This window comes from Brachionichthys hirsutus, chromosome 19 (genome assembly GCF_040956055.1).
Source record: "Brachionichthys hirsutus isolate HB-005 chromosome 19, CSIRO-AGI_Bhir_v1, whole genome shotgun sequence".
Taxonomy (NCBI): Eukaryota; Metazoa; Chordata; class Actinopteri; order Lophiiformes; family Brachionichthyidae; genus Brachionichthys; species Brachionichthys hirsutus.
The window spans coordinates 5,488,455-5,506,180 of NC_090915.1; the positions used below are offsets into that span (position 1 = coordinate 5,488,455).

At 45.3% G+C, this 17,726-nt stretch overlaps 4 protein-coding genes across 4 annotated transcripts; 1 reads left to right on the forward strand and 3 right to left on the reverse strand.

Annotated features, from left to right (window-relative positions):
• Positions 1-530: 530 nt before the first annotated feature.
• Positions 531-5,335, reverse strand: surf4 (surfeit 4). The gene is made up of 6 exons (XM_068752856.1): positions 5,214-5,335; positions 3,466-3,652; positions 2,802-2,878; positions 2,667-2,710; positions 2,176-2,362; positions 531-1,783 (listed from the first exon to the last, which is right to left on the reverse strand). The coding sequence occupies exons 1-6, from the start codon at positions 5,259-5,261 to the stop codon at positions 1,517-1,519; spliced, it is 810 nt and encodes a 269-aa protein (XP_068608957.1). The 5' UTR covers positions 5,262-5,335; the 3' UTR covers positions 531-1,516.
• Positions 5,336-5,869: 534 nt separating this feature from the next.
• On the reverse strand, positions 5,870-8,959 carry surf2 (surfeit 2). Its single transcript, XM_068752982.1, has 6 exons — positions 8,825-8,959; positions 8,557-8,708; positions 8,366-8,469; positions 7,506-7,688; positions 7,205-7,323; positions 5,870-7,078 (listed from the first exon to the last, which is right to left on the reverse strand). Exons 1-6 carry the CDS (start codon positions 8,897-8,899, stop codon positions 6,989-6,991), a joined length of 723 nt encoding a protein of 240 aa, XP_068609083.1. The 5' UTR covers positions 8,900-8,959; the 3' UTR covers positions 5,870-6,988.
• Positions 8,960-9,187: 228 nt separating this feature from the next.
• bbln (bublin coiled coil protein) lies at positions 9,188-9,984 on the forward strand. The gene is made up of 3 exons (XM_068753176.1): positions 9,188-9,326; positions 9,606-9,704; positions 9,779-9,984. The coding sequence occupies exons 2-3, from the start codon at positions 9,626-9,628 to the stop codon at positions 9,982-9,984; spliced, it is 285 nt and encodes a 94-aa protein (XP_068609277.1). The 5' UTR covers positions 9,188-9,326; positions 9,606-9,625.
• Positions 9,985-11,157: 1,173 nt separating this feature from the next.
• On the reverse strand, positions 11,158-16,408 carry ciz1a (cdkn1a interacting zinc finger protein 1a). Its single transcript, XM_068752797.1, has 15 exons — positions 16,230-16,408; positions 15,797-15,924; positions 15,484-15,695; positions 15,073-15,190; positions 14,824-14,908; positions 14,373-14,479; positions 14,214-14,293; positions 13,913-14,107; positions 13,603-13,733; positions 13,419-13,512; positions 13,223-13,336; positions 13,002-13,136; positions 12,837-12,918; positions 12,628-12,749; positions 11,158-12,459 (listed from the first exon to the last, which is right to left on the reverse strand). The coding sequence occupies exons 1-15, from the start codon at positions 16,406-16,408 to the stop codon at positions 11,995-11,997; spliced, it is 2,247 nt and encodes a 748-aa protein (XP_068608898.1). The 3' UTR covers positions 11,158-11,994.
• Between the last annotated feature and the right edge of the window lie 1,318 nt (positions 16,409-17,726).

The window sequence follows — 17,726 nt, forward strand, 5'->3', positions numbered from 1 at the left end:
GTCCAGTACTTATTATTGATTTTATCATGTTATTCTTTTGATTTTATGTTTTGCTCTTTCTTGGGGTTTTTTTTTTTTGTGTGTGTGCACTTTGAGACTTGCTTGCCAAGTATAAAGTGCATTATAAATAAAATCTATGACGAATCCAAATTAAATAACTGTCGTGCTGATGAAAACACGTCCGGTAACTGACTATAAAACCGGTGTAATTCGTTTTTCAAAGATCGCATGCACAACTTTTTCATTTCTCACTATACTGCATGCTCGCACTCAATAGTTTGCTTCGCTGGCAGATTCTTTGTGATCATCCATTACAGACCTTCAACCGCTAGGAACGTCCACCCATCTTCTCCCGCTCATCTTGGGTTGGGTCTCGGAGTAAACGGCCTGAGCAGGGATGCCCAGGCGTCCCTCTCGCTCTTCCGGAGGGGATTCCGAGGTCTTCCCCCCCCCCCCCCCCCAGGCCTCCTCCTGGTGGAATGTGCCTGGAAAACACCTGCCCAGCTAAAAACCTTGACTGAGGCATTGACTTCATGTTTCAGAATTTTTATTTATTCTCCATGATTTTCCAAAATCAAAAACAAACAAATGACCAAAAATACAATATAAACTTCTGAAAATCAATACACTGAACTTTTTTTATTTTATTATTTCTTACACAGGGCAAAAAAAACAAAACACAAAGCAAAGAGAAAGTCCAGGTGGCTACCGACTCTGCTAAGTCCTCTTTGCTTTCCTGGAGAGCAGAATTTGGTGATACACAACCGTTGACCCCCCCCCACCTTGCCTATTATCCTCGATCACATACAGTCAATTAATGTAGGCAATTGTCACAGATGTAAAGTACAAAGTGTCCAATGAAGACATTCTGGAGCTAATAACCGTGTTGACATTTTCAATCAAGCAATTTTGCATTCTCCCACTTTGTATTGTACATAGAGCCCCCCCCCCCCTCCCCGGCTTGGACTCATGAACACGATTCGTCTGATAGGAAGGCGTAGAGATGACTTGAAGGTGGCGTCACATCAAACCCAGGTTCCCAGGTTTGATGTGGTGACAAGCCAAAATCCGCCTCCAAAGTGGGGAGAAACTCAAACTGCCCGTTTTATTTATGTATATTTGAATGTTAATCTAGTTACACCTACGTAATACAATTATTTCCAATCCTCATGTACACAGAACAAATACACCTTGTCATGCATTTATCTAACGGCTGTTTCCCCCGCACTTTCAATATTTTGCCATTATTTTCGTTTTGTTGTCATAGAAGAAGATGACATTAGAAACTGGCTGGAAAGAAATCCGATATGATAGATGTTTAACTTAAAACAAAACAAAAAAATGTCCGTAGCGAGGTGTCTGTGGATTTGGCCAAATACAAAAAAAAAAAAAAAAAAAAAAAGTGCGTCCTGGTGGGAGGAACGGAAGGAGGGGAGGGTCTTCGTGTCCCTGGGTTGTTGGGTGAATTCCGCCTGTGGTTCTGTGCAAACCTCTTTTCCTCGCCCCACTCCTTTGTCTACCACTCTTTCTTCTTCTCGTCCATTGACACGCCGCCCGGTCCGAGTGCCACCACCAACAGAAGACCGCCGATAACAGAGGTGGTCTGGAAGAAGTCGTATTTGAGGAAGTCGTGCATGGGCTTGTAACCGGGAATGGTCCAGAAAGCGTTGAAGTAGACGTTGATGGCCAGCAGCCACATGACAAGGGTCAACGCCGCGAGCTTGGTTTTAAAGCCGATGGCCACCAGGATGATGAGGGCGGTCCCGACCATGTTCTGCAAGATCTGGGAAAGAATGCACGTTGCTCGAGTCATTCAAGATTTCACGTTCACAGCATGTGGTAAATACCGTCGGGCTACCCTGAAAAGACATTTTTGCAAAAACATACATTTGGAATTGCACCGTTGAGACAGGACAGCGTTTTACAAACTCTGTCGTAAGGTTACAAATTCCAATTCATAAACACCATGAAGGATGCTTCCAGGGCAGCTGCCTACAACTTCAGATACTGTGTACAGACATGAGGTGTAAGCTTACAAATTATTATTAGAATATTCCTCTGAGTCTAAAAGGAATTCGAATTGGATTCGGGTCAGAATCTGTAAGAATGAAGGCGAGCAGAATTATTTCTGCAACGGTGAATCGTCCTTCCGTGTCAGACGGGGCTTGCACTCACAGAGAAGAAGTTGGAGTCAAAGTGCAGCAGGGTCATGAACATGAGTACCAGCAGAACTCGACCGCCCAGCTGCATGTACTGCTTCGGCGAACTCTCTCCCATGGAGGGGACGCCGGCAAACATGCTCTTTCCTTCCGAACGGGACTCGGCCAGCAGCAGAAGCAGGCCGCCTCCGAGGGCAAGGTTTCTGGGGGGGGGGGGGGGGAGGAGGAGAGGATGGTTATTTTTGGACAATGCCATCAGACCTCCCAGTCACTCGGGCCAAATAATGCGTGGAATGGGGCGTTTAGAGTGTGATGTGAAGTGAGGCTATTTTTATATGCATCTGTTCACTTTCTACTGATGTTAGAATATTTACTGGCATAATATAACAATTATTACAATACTTGCTTATTTTATTTCAGAAATCGTATATATAAATGTATTTGATTGAAAATGCAGAAATGTTTACGTCTGTAACGCCGTATGAAACGACACCAAGCGGCACTTACCTCATCAAAAATTTAAGGTCCCATAAAATGCTGTAGGCAACAGTCTGGAGGGAGAAAAGAAACATTCCAGATTACAAAACAAAGGCATATTGATTGTACGCATTAAAAATCCAGCTATAATGTAAATGTGCTGACCTGTAGCGCTATAATGGCAAATAGTCCAAAACAGGCATACTGTACAAAATTTCTACTGAGGATGAGGACGCAACCGCCTGTGAGGGGAAAGACAAGGAAAAATATTCTTCTTTATAACGCTGAAGGTCATTGTTTTCCATGTTACCTGGAATCATTTGAATACTTAATCACGCGATCATTTTTCTGCAGAACAAATAAAGTAACTTTGCCCTTGGATATCTCAACAAGCATATTGCGCAAACCTTCGAGCGGCTTTCTTCATGTTAGTCTCGCTCCACTTCCCTAATCAGCGGGATTGGTTTTAACACAGAGCTGTCTCCGTATTTATGACACAACCTGCTCCCAACTGTAAGCATGACGGGGCTGAGGTTCATTGAACAGATTAAAAAAAAAAAAAAAAGACCAAAAAGAATTTGCCCTAGATTTAAGAATCAACTTCAGACTTATTTTTTAACTGAAAAAGGCATTTGGCCTCAAATGTTCCATTTCATTTTTCCAGCATTAAATGGAAAAACCATCTCCTTAGCTTGAACCAAAACTGTGTTTCTCACTGAAGCTAAAAAACAAACAAAAAAAAAACATGCAACTTTTTAAAATGATAAAATCTGAGATGACTCATCGAGTTACAAAACCCATGCAGGCACGGCCCTCCCCGTTCACTTACCCAGCTGTCCTATGAGGTTAAGCAGCACAAAGCACATAGCCAGGAAGTAGCCACAGCTCCAGGTAGCCTCTATGTAATCTCTCTGCTCGTTCCACTGGAACCACATACGGATGCCGTCTTCCAAGAAGGTGCTTATGAGACACAGACGCGCCAAGTGGGGCAGGTACTGCTTGGTTACCCGCAGAAACTGAGCAACGGGGTGAGAAGAAGAGGATAAATGACAGACAGGAGAAAGGATAGACGCATTTACTGAGACGTTGTTAAAGGCCAACGACATTAAAACTGAGAAACAACATTACTGAGCCAGCGATGGCATAAACTAACCAAACTAAGAGTCCTAACATCAACATGTCGTGAAGCCAACTCTTATTTACACTGTCAATTGCAGGGATGAGAATAAACCTGCGTCATTTCAATAGAGGTGACAAGCTGTGCAATTAAAAGACGAGTTATTTGACGCAGGACTGCTGACTGCGACATTGCAAGGCAAAGGAACCACACGCTGCCATCACAGTATTTATTTTGCATGGGTATGCAAATCCAAAAGTTGAGGTCGCTTTGTAGTACTGTATGTTTTTCCTTTCTGTTCTTCTTCTCACTGCAGTATTTTAAAACCCCAACAAACGAGAACGTCGTGGGACGCAGGTATGGGACGTACGAGCGCGTGGGATTATCGCTCGAGCTACTCGAGCCTGCTACTCTCCACGATCAAAGAGAATCCATGAAAGGGAAACGAGGAGCATTGATCTGCCTCATGCCCCGCCTCCTCAGGGGTCCACATCAGCACTGTCAGACCTCACCGGGCCTATCAGCGCTCACCAACGCCCACTACGACCCGCAACGTGGGGACAGGAATGGCCGGAGAGGGAGCCAATCGGGACGAGCACGACGTTTGCTGCGACGATCCAGCAATAGACCATTTTGTGGAGTAAAGTGGAGCTCGCTGACGCGTTCGCCCCAAGATTACACCCGGTACAACGAGCAACAGATCAAATACCTCGTTTGAAGTGACAGCACTTCTTCAAAGAGATGGCCTGTTGTCCCTAGCGACAATGAAAGGCCACTGGACAACAACAAACTGTGCGGGACTGAAAGCTGATTTTAACATCTCCGCTGACCGCTTTGAATCAACGCACTTCCTGTGGCCGCACTGATGAAGTGAAAACTCCTCTGAATTAATATTGGCAGCTGTTTTTTTGAAGTCGAGGTTCACATCCAGCTATTATTTTGGGGGGGGGGTGGAATCAGAGATGGGGAAACACTGGGCTTTATACACATGTTTGGGGAAACTCATTTATTGACAAGCGAATAGATGGCAAAAACGCAATATGGCTGAATGTTGGCCAATAATCCGGTACCGAAAGCAAGTAGTTTCACATTACTTCACCGACTTGCTGTACGCGACGCCGTTAGCACGACAGTTATCGAACCAGGTGGCTAAAGACGGACAAGCTAACACATTTAGCATAACAAGATGTCGATATTGTCAAACATATGTCAGAGGGAGACTCGCCAACGCGACCCGCTATCCAATCCATCCGGAGAAACGTGACAGGATGCATCGACCATCGTTCAAGGCGTAGCATAACAAGCTAATCGGCTAACGCGCTCGACCCCTTATGCTAGCCGATGCAAGCCGTGAATCAATAGTTTAATGCGCCTCAATGAGAGAGGGAACACCAAGAAGGTAGCGGCTAGCATGCTAACAGCAGCTAACACGAACCACCGCCGCGCTAAACTGAACTTACCTGGTCTGCCACGTCTTCGGCTGTGCTCATGAGATCGTCCTGCCCCATATTTGTTTTTCTTTTGTAGAATATCACGATAGTTATTGTTAAACGCAACACAATTAAAAAAAAAAAAAAATTACGTGTCGGGATTTATCGCAAGCGGCGCTTGTAGCGTTCCTCCCCTGTAAACGTTATATTTACTTGAACTCCCGATCGCCTGGAAGCATAGAAAGGCCGCCCCCGCCCCACAATGCAACGCGGTACGACGCGTCACACAGAGCGCCCCCTACATGGTACTGCAACCCGCTGTGTGCCACGTATACTGACTGATCAGAGCAGGGGGGGGGGGGGGGATCAGAGCCACTACCCAGCGATGCTGGCTTCTCACCTCCCTTTGATGTTTGCTGGGAGACGCATTGATGCCCCCCCCCCCCCCCCAAATGTCGCACCCTTTCCTGCAGCTTTTTAACACACGGTTTTGCACCAGCGTCCGTCCCTCCGTCTGCCCCGTCCCTCTGTTAAGCAGGATAACCCAAAAACATAATGCATATGCATCTGTCTGGATCGTTAGAGGGTGGAAAAAGTCATTAATTGTGTGTGCGTGTACATGACAAAGTCATTCATACTCATCAAACGTTTTATTTAACTAAAACATAAGTGTAAACATTATCACACCCCCCGGAAGTTGAACTCTCTCATTCATTATCCTCGTCTCCTTCTTTTGTTTTAAATCGCTCTCCTGGAGATTGGCGGCAGAAAAGGGCGAAAACGACCACACCTCTTTAAATAGACACTACTAGCAGCGCCAGCACCCTCCAGCCTGCTCGCTACAATTAGCATATCCTCCCTCCGGAGGTCACAATGTACCATTGGTTTGTTTTTTTTCAGAACTGGCTGTACAGTTGGATCTCAACAATTTTAAATAGTGACAAACGGCAATGTTTTTTTTGGAGGTTATTTCATAAAGTGTAAACTTATTCATTCTAGATGCATGTAAATTAAAATGTTCCTTGCAATTTTCCCTCCTTTACAGTAGGAAATATATTAGTTTACATGAGCTGTAAGCCATAATTATCAAAGTTAAAACTAAATAAATGTCTATAGTGTAATAAAGCACCCAAGGCTTATTAAATATTGAGACAGAATATGACATACAGGAGCACAAGATATCTGTGCTATGCTCCCAATTGGCATAAAATTAAGACATATTTATATTCATCGACTTGAATAAATTGCACATAATGAAAATGTTTATGGGAGCAACCGCTGGAAAAAGTACAGTAAATAACTGCTACAGCTCTATGATCGTCCTCAATGTGCCTTTGCCTACTTTCTTACATGACATGATAAATATACATGCAGTATATAGCTTCTTATTCATTTACTATATTATTTTTATGTCTATGGAAACGGACACCCCCTCTTTTGTAAATGTCTTGAACCAGTTTGTGTCTCTTAATTTCTCTTCCCAATTTGACCAATTTGTACTGAATGCAAATATGCATTAAAATAAATAAATCCACAGACGATGCTTGCAAATCTTGGCCAAGTTGTATTTTACACTTGCGCTCTTGGTTGGAAACCAGAAGACGCAGCTTATCCAGTCGCTATTACGCGCTTACTGCTGGCCATCGTATGCGCCTTGAAATGTCAACCATCCCTCTTCGAAATTGTGAATTGTGAATACGCAGAAAATCAAATGAAAGCTGTCTGACAGCTTTCAAAAGCAGGAAAACTAACTGGTAGTGCTAATGAGCAGACATAAGAACACGCAACACATACTGTTTCACGTTTTACTTCTTGCTTTGCACTTTTCCCTGTTTCTTACGCCCCGACTTCCAGTGGTTATTTCGGAATTTCTTCTTTAAACCGACACCCTGCGCCTGAAAGACATAAGAACGACAAGCGTTGCTGCGGAACTATTCGGGGTAAGGATCATTATCTGATCGTCGGCAACTGCTGGAAATTCAGACACCATGAAAAATATTATTCACATTTGTTTTACAGACCTTCTTGCGTTTTTGCAGCACCTTCTTATCCACCTCCATTTCCTCATCATCATCTGTTTGGAAGTCATTTTCCTCCTCCTTCTTGTCACCCTCTGCGTCTTTTAAACTGAACATGGCGGCTGTGGGGGGGGGGGACACGTGACACAAGTGTGACGAAAGTGAAAGCAATCTTCAAAGTCCCTCTTTGTCAGACAATGTCAGTGTTTGCTGCGGTCTGGAATGAAATCCGCCACCCTTGAACCTGCATGACGGACAGTCGGGTTATAACACAAGTGGAAAGGACGTTACGGCCCGTACTGACCAGGGTAGAGGTCACTCATGCTGTCCTCGGAGTCTCTGTGATCCTCGTCACTGGTCGAAGGTTCCCATATGCCGTTGCGTTTTACGGGCTTCCCTCTGTCAAATTCATCTCTGGTGACTTTGGGCTTTTTCTGTGCAAGTCTGGCCGGAACAAACGCAATCCCTTGCTGCATACACTCTTCATCTACATCCCAGAAAGAGAAAGTACGTCCGGCAACCAAGTTGACAGTGTAAAAATGTTCCAACAACTTCTATCTGCATTTGATCATTTAGATTTTTTTTTTTTTTTTTTAAGCTTCAATCAAGACTGTTACGGAATTTCAGAGAGAAATACAAGAAGGAATGCGATGTGAATATACGCAATAGTGCAGGAATATTTTACTCCAATATCTTTTGCTGCCCATTCCCAATTGTAAAATTAAATAAATGTGGCCTCACATAATGGCTTTGAAGCCACACGGCTCCACAGCCAGGCATGTGAAAGGTTGTGTAATGCTATCAGAGTTCTGAAGGATCAAAGTACAACGGCGGTACTGATGATAAGACCTGAAACAATGGATGAACTCAAAAATAAGTATCTGTCGATATTGTAATCTCGGAGAGCCTGTGAACACATCTCAGAGCAAAATACAAAAAATACGGGTGCCGTAGATGTGGAAGGATCATGTTCTTCAGAACAACGAAGCCACAGATGAGCGTTTAATTCTTTGTTTCTTTCCAAGTGATGATTATCAGAAGAAAGTTTGACCCTGAAACCAACTACCGGTACTCAAGTAAAGTCGAATTTAACCAGTTGTTGCATGTTTGCAACCCTTTGAGTCGTGCAGGAAAAACAAAAGTGCAGATAAGCGACGCACTAACATCTGGAAAGGGCTTTCTTGAAGCGTTTCCCGTTCACGTGTCTCAGGACGTCGTGCGGCTGCTGGTTGAGGTGCCTCAGGGTCAGTTTACAGAAGAGCTGATTCCTGAAACAAACAGAGGAGGAGAGAGGGCATCGGTGAACCCGGAGGCGCGTTCACGAACAGCAGGAAGCGACGCCGGTGCGCTCTTACGGTTGTTTTGTGCTCGGTACGATGTTCGGTTCGTACTGGCCGTAGTCGAACTCTGCTTTTGCACGCTGTTTCTCGTACGTCTTCCCTTTGATGAACTTCTGCAGCTCGGTCAGGTTGCACGGAAGCTCGTGGCCGTTCAGCGCGCACTTGATCTGAAACCCGACAACGTAAACACGCAGCGATAAGTGATCAACACGTCATAATACTCGACTAGCATCGTGGCTAGCAGCACGTTGAACGGACGGCGCAGTGTAATTTGTTCGCTAACCTTCTTGCCATCTGTTAACTGAAGAGAAGGATGGTGAAGAAGAAACGCTTTGACGTCTGCAGGTAATTCATCCATAACCAAAGGTAGCGCGTTTTCGGACTGCCGAGGTAGCTACGAGGGAAGTAGACGACAAAAACGTGCTTTGGACGCCGGTGCGTGATATGATGGCGCCCCCTACTGGCTAAAGTAAGAAAGAATGAAGCTGAATCAATTAGTTACATTATTTATGAAATGTAAGGATTTAAATGCGACAAGTTCGCCCGATCAAATTCTTATACTTGCTATCCAACAGTTCAAATGTAAAAAAATATTTATCTGAAATCGGGTACCGGAAGCCGATAAAGCCAGCTGGCAACGCCTGATGACGTCAGAGTGTCAGGAAGCGGAAGAAAGAGATCCCACTCTGTCGCATTTTCAGAAACAACCTGCGTCGGGATAAGTTGAACCACAGATGACAACGAAAAAGGTTTAAAAAACATCTTTTAACGGTGTTGAAGTGGAGGCAAGTTCTCAACCTTAAGAACAATTGTAAATAATTTATGCTAGTAAGATCTTCGCGCAAGAAGCCCCGCCTACATGTTTCCCATAATGCATCGTTTTAGTAAACAAAGGTCTGCGAGATGACAGCAGATGTGGTCTTACTAAATTTCCTCCTCAATAACTAACGTTTGAATGATTTCATGCTCATTTAAGTGGATTTAAAACGTCGCCTTAGTTGTTAATTTAGCTGACACGCAAAGTAACGAAAGTTAACGTAAAGGTTTGTTTTTTTGTAATAAAGTAACGTAACGAAATCGGGCTATGTCCGGCCCAAACGGAGATCCAGACATCTCGAGTGACGATGGCATCGTCAGCGACGAAGATGATGTGGGCCACGAAGGTAATAGAAAGGACGAATAATAAAAACAAAAGCCAGCCTTATGATTGGTTCATATCTCTGCTCCACATCCTCAGAGTACCAGGCCATCAACTCCATGCTCGATCAGATCAACTCCTATCTCGACGACCTGGAGGAACGGAATGATTCGCTCAACGGCAAACTGCACGAACTCATGGAGTCGAACCGGCAGGCTCGGCTGGAGTTCAGGGCCCATCTGGACGGCCAGCAGCGGGACCTGGAGAGCTGTCCTGCAGATGGGGGGGGGGGGGGGACAAAATGAATGAAGACAGTGGGGGGAGGACGTAGATGAGTTGGATCAGAATGCAGGGATAGGATCTTCCAACCTCTTGTTGAACCAGCGGCTCCGATTTGAGTCCTTATTAATTTACACCCCACCCTCAGATGTATATTTAAAGTTGGTATTTTGCTTTTCTTCTATCATTAAAATAAACTCTAGTCTCTGTTCAGTCTGCTCCAGAACTAGAGAAAAGTATTTATCTGTTAACCTACAATCACAGTCGCCTGTCAGATACGCTGAAACCCGGAGTGATGCTGTATTTGAGGATGTTTAAAAGGCCGTCGCTCGGTTTGCATGATCGACACTACGAGAAGAACGATCGCCGGACGTGTGTAAAAATATGCAACATTCCAGAAGTCTGCTCGTGTTTTCTGTTTGATCTGTGCTCGTCCCATACGTGCTCATCAAAGTGCATGAGATAAGTGAGACGGCCTGAAAAGGGTTTTCCCGTTAAGTGCTGTCAAAAAAATAGAAATGTCAACCAAGGATGGGAATTTTTCAGACATTTTAATACAAATTAATATAAATTAAAATGAGCCCCCCCCCCCCCCCCACACACACAACAAACAACAAATATCCAGCAGTTAGAAAACATCACCTGGCTGTTCGTATCAACTGGTCAGCAGCTGAATAAAAATACAAGAAGAGACCTACAGCTTTGTTTGAAATCCTTTTACAACCTTTTCTCTTCTGCCCTATTCCTTTTCAGATTGAAAAAGCAGTTGCCAAAGATGTCTCGTTCCTTCAGACGACCGGTTGCAACGAGAATCAGTCGGTCTCAGTCTTGTGGTTTAAAATACCATCAGATATTTACGATGAAAGGTTTCCAGAGAACGGAAGGGATGCATCCTTGATTACGCTCTGATGGAACCAGTTTAAAGTTATACATCTGAATGAACTGGCCTCCATTTGTTGTACTTGTGCTTAAATCGGTTGCAAAGATTTGTTTTATCAAATAGACATTTTCTTCCATGCGCTCATCTCTGCCATCAGCCTTCAAGTAGAATGTACCTGCCTTCACTAAAAAGCTTTCAGATTTTAAAACTAGTGCCCGATGTTGCCCGGTAACGTGATGCAGAGAGGCCATAGCTTCTAAATTAACTCGTCCCAATCGTCTACGGTCGTTTCAAGATCCGGCACGACGAAGCTGAAGTACCAATTTGACAGTTTATTAAACAGAAGCCGTCTCGCCTGCTCAAACACTTCATTTGGCTACATTCTACATTTCATCCTGCTGCATGTGAACATTCATTCACCAGAAAGAGCTAAAAAAAAAACAACAAACAGATTGCAAACGCTAAAGCAGACAACCTTCCGATCCAGAGAGCAAGGTGGGAAATTAACCGAGTAGAGATCTGTCCAGTATCAACAGATGGAATTTTGTTAGAGACGCGAGGGGGGAAATGAAACCGGTGAGAAGATCCCTTTTTCTTCTGTGCTGCTAAATACTTATTAAAAACTATAAAAGTGGTTTGTTAACCAGGTTTTATGTTAACCGGTTTCACTTATTTTGACATATTAATTAATTAATCATTAGCTCAGAGTACAGTTGAAGATAATTGTTGCTACAGGAAAATAATGATTTCCAAACTTTCCACTCAGATCCACACGTCCACTTTATAACCCGAGTGTTTTTTAGATTAATCTGGGGACGCATCGCATCAACTACTACATGGTTGTCATACTAATTCAGGTGACGTACATGAGATATTTGATCACACTGATTTCATTGATCTATCATTCCCTCACTGGGAGCTAAATCTTCAACTTCTAATCAATGACTTCTACTCAGATTTCCTTGATGTTAATTTTCCACCCCGGGGGAACACTTATCATGAGATGTCACGCTCCACGATGATTTCCCAGCATTCATTCTTCTAATGGGGTCTGATGTTACAGCGGGGAGGACACAGACGGCGCCGGTGACTTCCTGTTCTCCGTTTCACGAGAGCGCCGCCGTCCTCAGGTTTCCTCTAGTTCCTCGTCTCTGACTCAGCGTCTGTTTGCGGCCCTCCCTGACCTGCGTTTGGGCGTGCTTTTTGCCTTCCCCTTTCCTGGGACGGCATCCTGCTCCTCGCCGCCCCCTTCGTTCGCGTCCACGGCAGTTTCTCCCGGCTCCGGGAGCTCTCTGCTGCCAGCAGGACACTCGGTCGGCCCGCCTTGAACTACGGAAGTCTGGGAGGCGGCCTCTTCCCCGCCGCGGCCGCTGGTAAAGTCCTGCGAGGTTTGGCCGGGCTCTGCTGGTTCTTCCAGTCGTTGGTTTTCTGTCTGCTTGAGCGCCAACAAAGGCTGCATGGAGTTCACGTTTGCCTCCAACCCAGCATCATCACAAAGGGGACTTTCATCCAGATGCTGGGCGGTGGCGTCTGTTCCAGGCTTAACGCTGTTTGCAGCTCCTAAAGATTCTCCAGATGATGCGGCAGCTTCGTCCTTTTGACTCAGCGTTTCTCTGTATTTCTGAGAAAAGAGAGTGAAAGAAATACTGAGAACAAAGGAGGAGTGCAACTTAAACGCGACATGCAGGCAACCGAGAATACCAATAATGCATGTGACACGCTAACTGCAACACTGTTTGGAGTTTTAGACATGGGGGGGGGGGGGGCTGTAAGAGCATCTGAAACCAACCTTGAGCTTCTCAAAGTGCTTCAATGATTTGCAGTGGGCGTGCAGGGCCGATGATTCAAAGTGGTAAAACTTGTGGCAGAGTCTGCAGATAAAACCTGCAACTGGAACAAAAAAACTGGAGCCTGTGTAGAAAAGAAGCACGAGAACAAAGCGTTATTCAGGAACAAGGGCTGATGTTGGTGAATCTTTTCAGGAGTCGGTGGTCTCACCGTAGACCGTGTCGGCGTCGTAATGCTCATCACAAGTCATCTCTTTGAGAGTCACTTCTTTAAAGGAGGAGGAGGAGCTATCCTGCAGCAGGACACACAAACATTTTTGTTAAATGTCAAATGTTAATATTGTAGATAATCCCATTGGACGGATTTTCAAATCACCCGTTTCTCTGAAAAGACTTGCTCTCCGTCACCAAGCTGCATTTCCTCTCCCTCCTCTGCCTCTTCCATGGAAAACCCATCGACGTCCATCGATGCCAGGTTGCCCAAGACCTCGCAGCCCTCCCCTCCCTGCAGCTGGAGAACAGCGGGAAGAATTTCAACCTAAATTTGTTGGAAAACAATCGTTTATTGGTTCTAAATTATGAATATGAAACAGGTACCTTTTCCACTTTTTGCCTGTGCTCCAGAGACTGCAAGTGTTCCACGAAGATCTGGGATGTCCTGAAGTGTTTCTTGCAGACTGTGCAGGAGGAGATGGCCTTTCTACTGGCAAGCTGAGGGGGGGTGGGGGGGGGGGGGGGCAGACTGAGCGATTATATTCAAAGCAACGAGAAACGCTTTGAGAGGGGAAATTACTTTATGCTCCTCTGTGCGCCGGTGGATCGTGACGCTGCTGGTGAAGTGGGCGTGGCATGTGGCGCACCAGTGCTTTGAGTCGTACTTCTTCTCTCTGCAGAGAGAGAAAAGAAAAGCTTGAAAATAATCTCTTTGGAGTGAAGGTATAAGAAGCTAAATGTGTGTTTGTGTGTGTTAAACGGACCCGTCTTTGCTCGCTCCCATTAGAGATTCCTGCATTCGTGGAAGCAGCGTAACCAGGCAGGCGTTGCTCATGTGCTGAATCTCCATCATTCGCTGCTGGTGGGAAACGCTGTTCATGTGACTCTTGAAGTTCTGCACAAAAAGAGAAAACAAAAAGATAAGATAAAAAAAAAAAAAAATCCCCTTTCTTCCCACTGTGGCCTCTGTGCACAGATCTGGGGTCGGCGTGTCATGGCTGGCATACTGTATATTGGCTGGCGTCGTGAAAAAGGTCACCGACCCCTGGTGACCCCTGGTGCAGATCAACCTACTTGCTGGTTGTGACAAGTGATGCTGCAGAGGTAGCAGTAAAACTTGTTTCCAGCCTCCGCTCCACCCTCCTCGCCTTCCTCCTGGTCGTCTGGCGAAGCCCCAGGAGAATCTTTGCCCTCCGGGGGTAGATGAACCTGCTGCTCGTCTTCACTCAGGGCGCCACCTGGAGACGGGGCTGGAGAACACTCGTGCACCTGCAGAGAGGAGGCGGCCAAGCCAGAAGTGAACCCGGTGTCGAGGGTTTTATCAAATCGTGCTAATTTGCTCCATTTAATCATCACAATTAAAGTCTGCATTCACCTCAGAAGCTCCGCCCTCCTCCGGCGCCTCAACGACATCTGACCCCCCGGTGGAGCCTCCTTCCTCCAGGAGGATGCAGTCTGAGAAAAGACAAGAACATTCGGATGAACCGAGACATTCACACCTGAATTATTCTCTCTACATTCCTGCTGGTGTTACCGTCAGGCTGGCTGTTGTCTGTGTCCAAGTTACACTCTGAAGAAAGAACTTCCTCAACTGTGACGGCGACGGTCCCGACAACAGGCTGTTCCTTGACCTCCTCTGACCTGAGAGATCAGCAAGAAGAGTCAAAGAGGGAGGAACGTACGGGTTAGAGATCAAAGCAAAGCTATAAGACGATTTACACTCTTATTTTCTCCTAATTCATAAAAAACGATTTAAAGTAAAACACAAATTTTTGGGGTTTTACAAAAAGCTCAGCGCTACAAAGAAGGCCTCCGTTTCTCTTCACCTTCTTCGCTCTGCCCATAAACTCCTACGAGACCTCGGCGTTTGCCTTCGCGACATTAATGCTACTCTAATTAATAAATTAATCGAATTAATCATCATTAGCTAAATTAATCAATGACAAACTGTTGGTTCCGTTAGCTGCCCTACATCGTCTGCCTACCCCTCTGTTCTCTGTTTCTTCATTGCAGGTTCTTCAAGTTGCTCCTCGGTGGGTTGGGCGGTTTCATCCACTCCTCCCGGCTTCTCTGTGGAACCTTCGAGTTCAAAGAAACAAATATTCAACTTTAAAAGTCCCACTTAAATTGTGTCTTTGACGAGCCGGATGTCGTATCACATGTAATGTGCTCTACTTAATTCCCCCACCTCAGACTTTTAGCACGTTTCAGTGCCGTTAGGACCGAAGCTCTACCTGTTTCAATGCTTTCCGTGGCTTCACTGGTGCTGCCAGCAGCCGGTTGATCGTCTGTGCTCGCTGTCGCCATCTGCTCGCTGTCCCTCTTCCTGTCTGGCTGGCGAGCTGCCGCTTCCTTCATTAAAAGAAGAAAGAAAAAGAAAAAGGATTTCAAGTTCTAAGTAGAAGCTAAAGAGCCCTGATCTTTATTTGCTCCGAGGTAGGAAAGGCTATGTTTATGTGAGATGTGGTACTTAGCAGAATAAATGTCAAAATGTATTTCACCGTTCCATCTACTTGCACACAAACAATGATTTCTGTTTAATCAGAACAATTATTTCATAACTCGATCAGCTTGGATGCCAGAAACGAGATAAAAGCTCGATAGCCAAGTGATTATGGTCTTGATTAAGATGCTGTCGTCATTACTGTGTTGGTGATGGAGGGGAAGGCTGTCGTGGTGGGGGCGTTATTGTAGTAGCGAGCATGCGGGTGGAACGGTCGGGCGGCCGGGAAACCCATGATGGGGGGCTTCATGGCCATCCCCATGGGAACGGGCCCGAGCAGAGACGACCTTGCCGAAGCTGCGAAGAACTGGCGGAACTGCTGCTGTCCACCCATCCCAAAGCTCCGCATGTTGCCTGGGTGGAAGCAAAGCATGACGGGCGTGGAAGCATATATGGCGGACAATATTATTTAGATGTTTTTTTAAATTGTCTTTACACCGCAAGCCAAACTGTACCCTGCATCTGCTGCATCAGCAGGGCCCCCTGCAGCATGGGATTGGGGGCGATGATGGTGGTCTGGGATGCCTGGCACAAGTTGACCATCCTGGGAGGAGGGGCCGACTGGGGGGGACCGGGCATGGCTCTGGGCAGCAAACAGAGACAAAAGCTAAACCTGCAGGTTGGGACTTTAGTGTGCTAACAGGATTTCTGGAATTAAAAAAGGTCCACAACCTCACATCAACTAAATCAATATGTTATCAAAGATAACATTACAATACATTAAAATTCAAGAATAAACAAACAGCATGTAGATCAACTACAGAGTGCACAAGCATATTTTTAAGAGGGTTGTAAAATTGTGATTAAACAGCAATCAATCCGCGTTGTCATGTAGCAACCGCAAAAGGTAGGCCTGCCTAATCCCCGCCGTCGAGTTGACGGCCTTACCGCGGTGCCTGGTGGTGGTGATGGGCGACATGCCGCCCCGGGGCCGCCTGCGGCGGGGGAGGAGGCGGCGGCGGCGGCGGCGGCGGAGGCTGCTGCTGGAAAAGTTGCTGTAGCTGCCGCAGGTGCTGCTGAAATTGCTGCTGCTGCTGCTGCTGATGATGGATGTGCGGGTTGAACATTACGGCGTTTCGTTTCCTCCGTCGGGCTGCGGAGTTGAGAGACCAGCAGCTGCGAGGTGCCGGTGTTTAAAACCCAGTCCTCGGAATAAAAGGCGTCTGCGTCGGAAAGAGAAAGTCTGAATGTTTACGACTATTTATTCTGTAAAAACAGCGAGTTGCTAACAGGTCGCACTCTCATTTCACCTTGCTAGTGTTAGCAAGTGCGCTAGCAATGTACGTTCTGGTATCCTTGGCATATTGTAATTTATTTAATCTAGTAGCCGACTTTATCAACATAGCGGCATATTAACCATTTATTCTGGAAGAAAGTTTCAAATTATTGAATAGCAAAAAAAAACACCGAGTCAATAAATTAGCAGCTAGCTACACAAGCCACTGCTTAGTAACTCTATCCTACGAGTTAGCTTAGCATTGAAGTAGCTAGCAAAGTCACAGATAAGCTGCGCGTTCTCGACAAATTTCAATCTTTTATATTCCCACAGCGGCTACGACATACTCAGGACCAACCTCAAGGAGGATATTGATTATTATCCGACTGAAATCATAGCAAAGGGACAATTACTTTCTTCAAGATCCGATCCGATTGGCATGAAAAGAAAGCAGACACCAAAACAGCCTTCACACAGCGGAGCGATGAGCGGACGCTGTCTCCCTCTAGTGGCCGTCTAGAGTACTGGGATTTCCGTTTTGCCTGCATGGTTGCTGTTTCAAGGTGGTTTGGGTACAAAAGGTTGCTCTAAACCTGGACATTCGATTTAAAATACATTTCAACATGCAATTTGTTTGTACTTTCTCAGATTACTTTTATGTCTCGACAAAATGCCACGAAAAATATGTCCAAAATTAAAATTATTTATACAATGACGGCCATAGATAAAAAGTATTGACAACCAATGTTCCCTCTAATTTTTCATGTGTCTGAGCAAACACAGAAACTCCCTGAGCAGACCCTCGGACAAATGTGAGCAACATCATAATAATACATTTCATGTTGAAGGCACTTTATATTTGAAAGCAAACCTCAAAGTGCACAAAGTGTTTCCAGGTCACCACCTCAACAGTATTTCTACATCAAGGTTCCAGATTCAGGTGATTTAGAATGGATATCTTATTCTGCCTCAGGCTTTCTGAAGTGAGTTTAATACTGGTCCGTGCAGTTCTCCTAGACTTTCCTGTATTTCAGACGAGTACTCCGGACTAACAATTATCAGTCTTGTCCAGGGGTTTGATCTTTTTTTCATGACATCATGGACTACAAATATATTCCATTCTTTCCTGCTAGATGTTAAATATGTGGCAAAGTGCAGGCTTGTCTTGT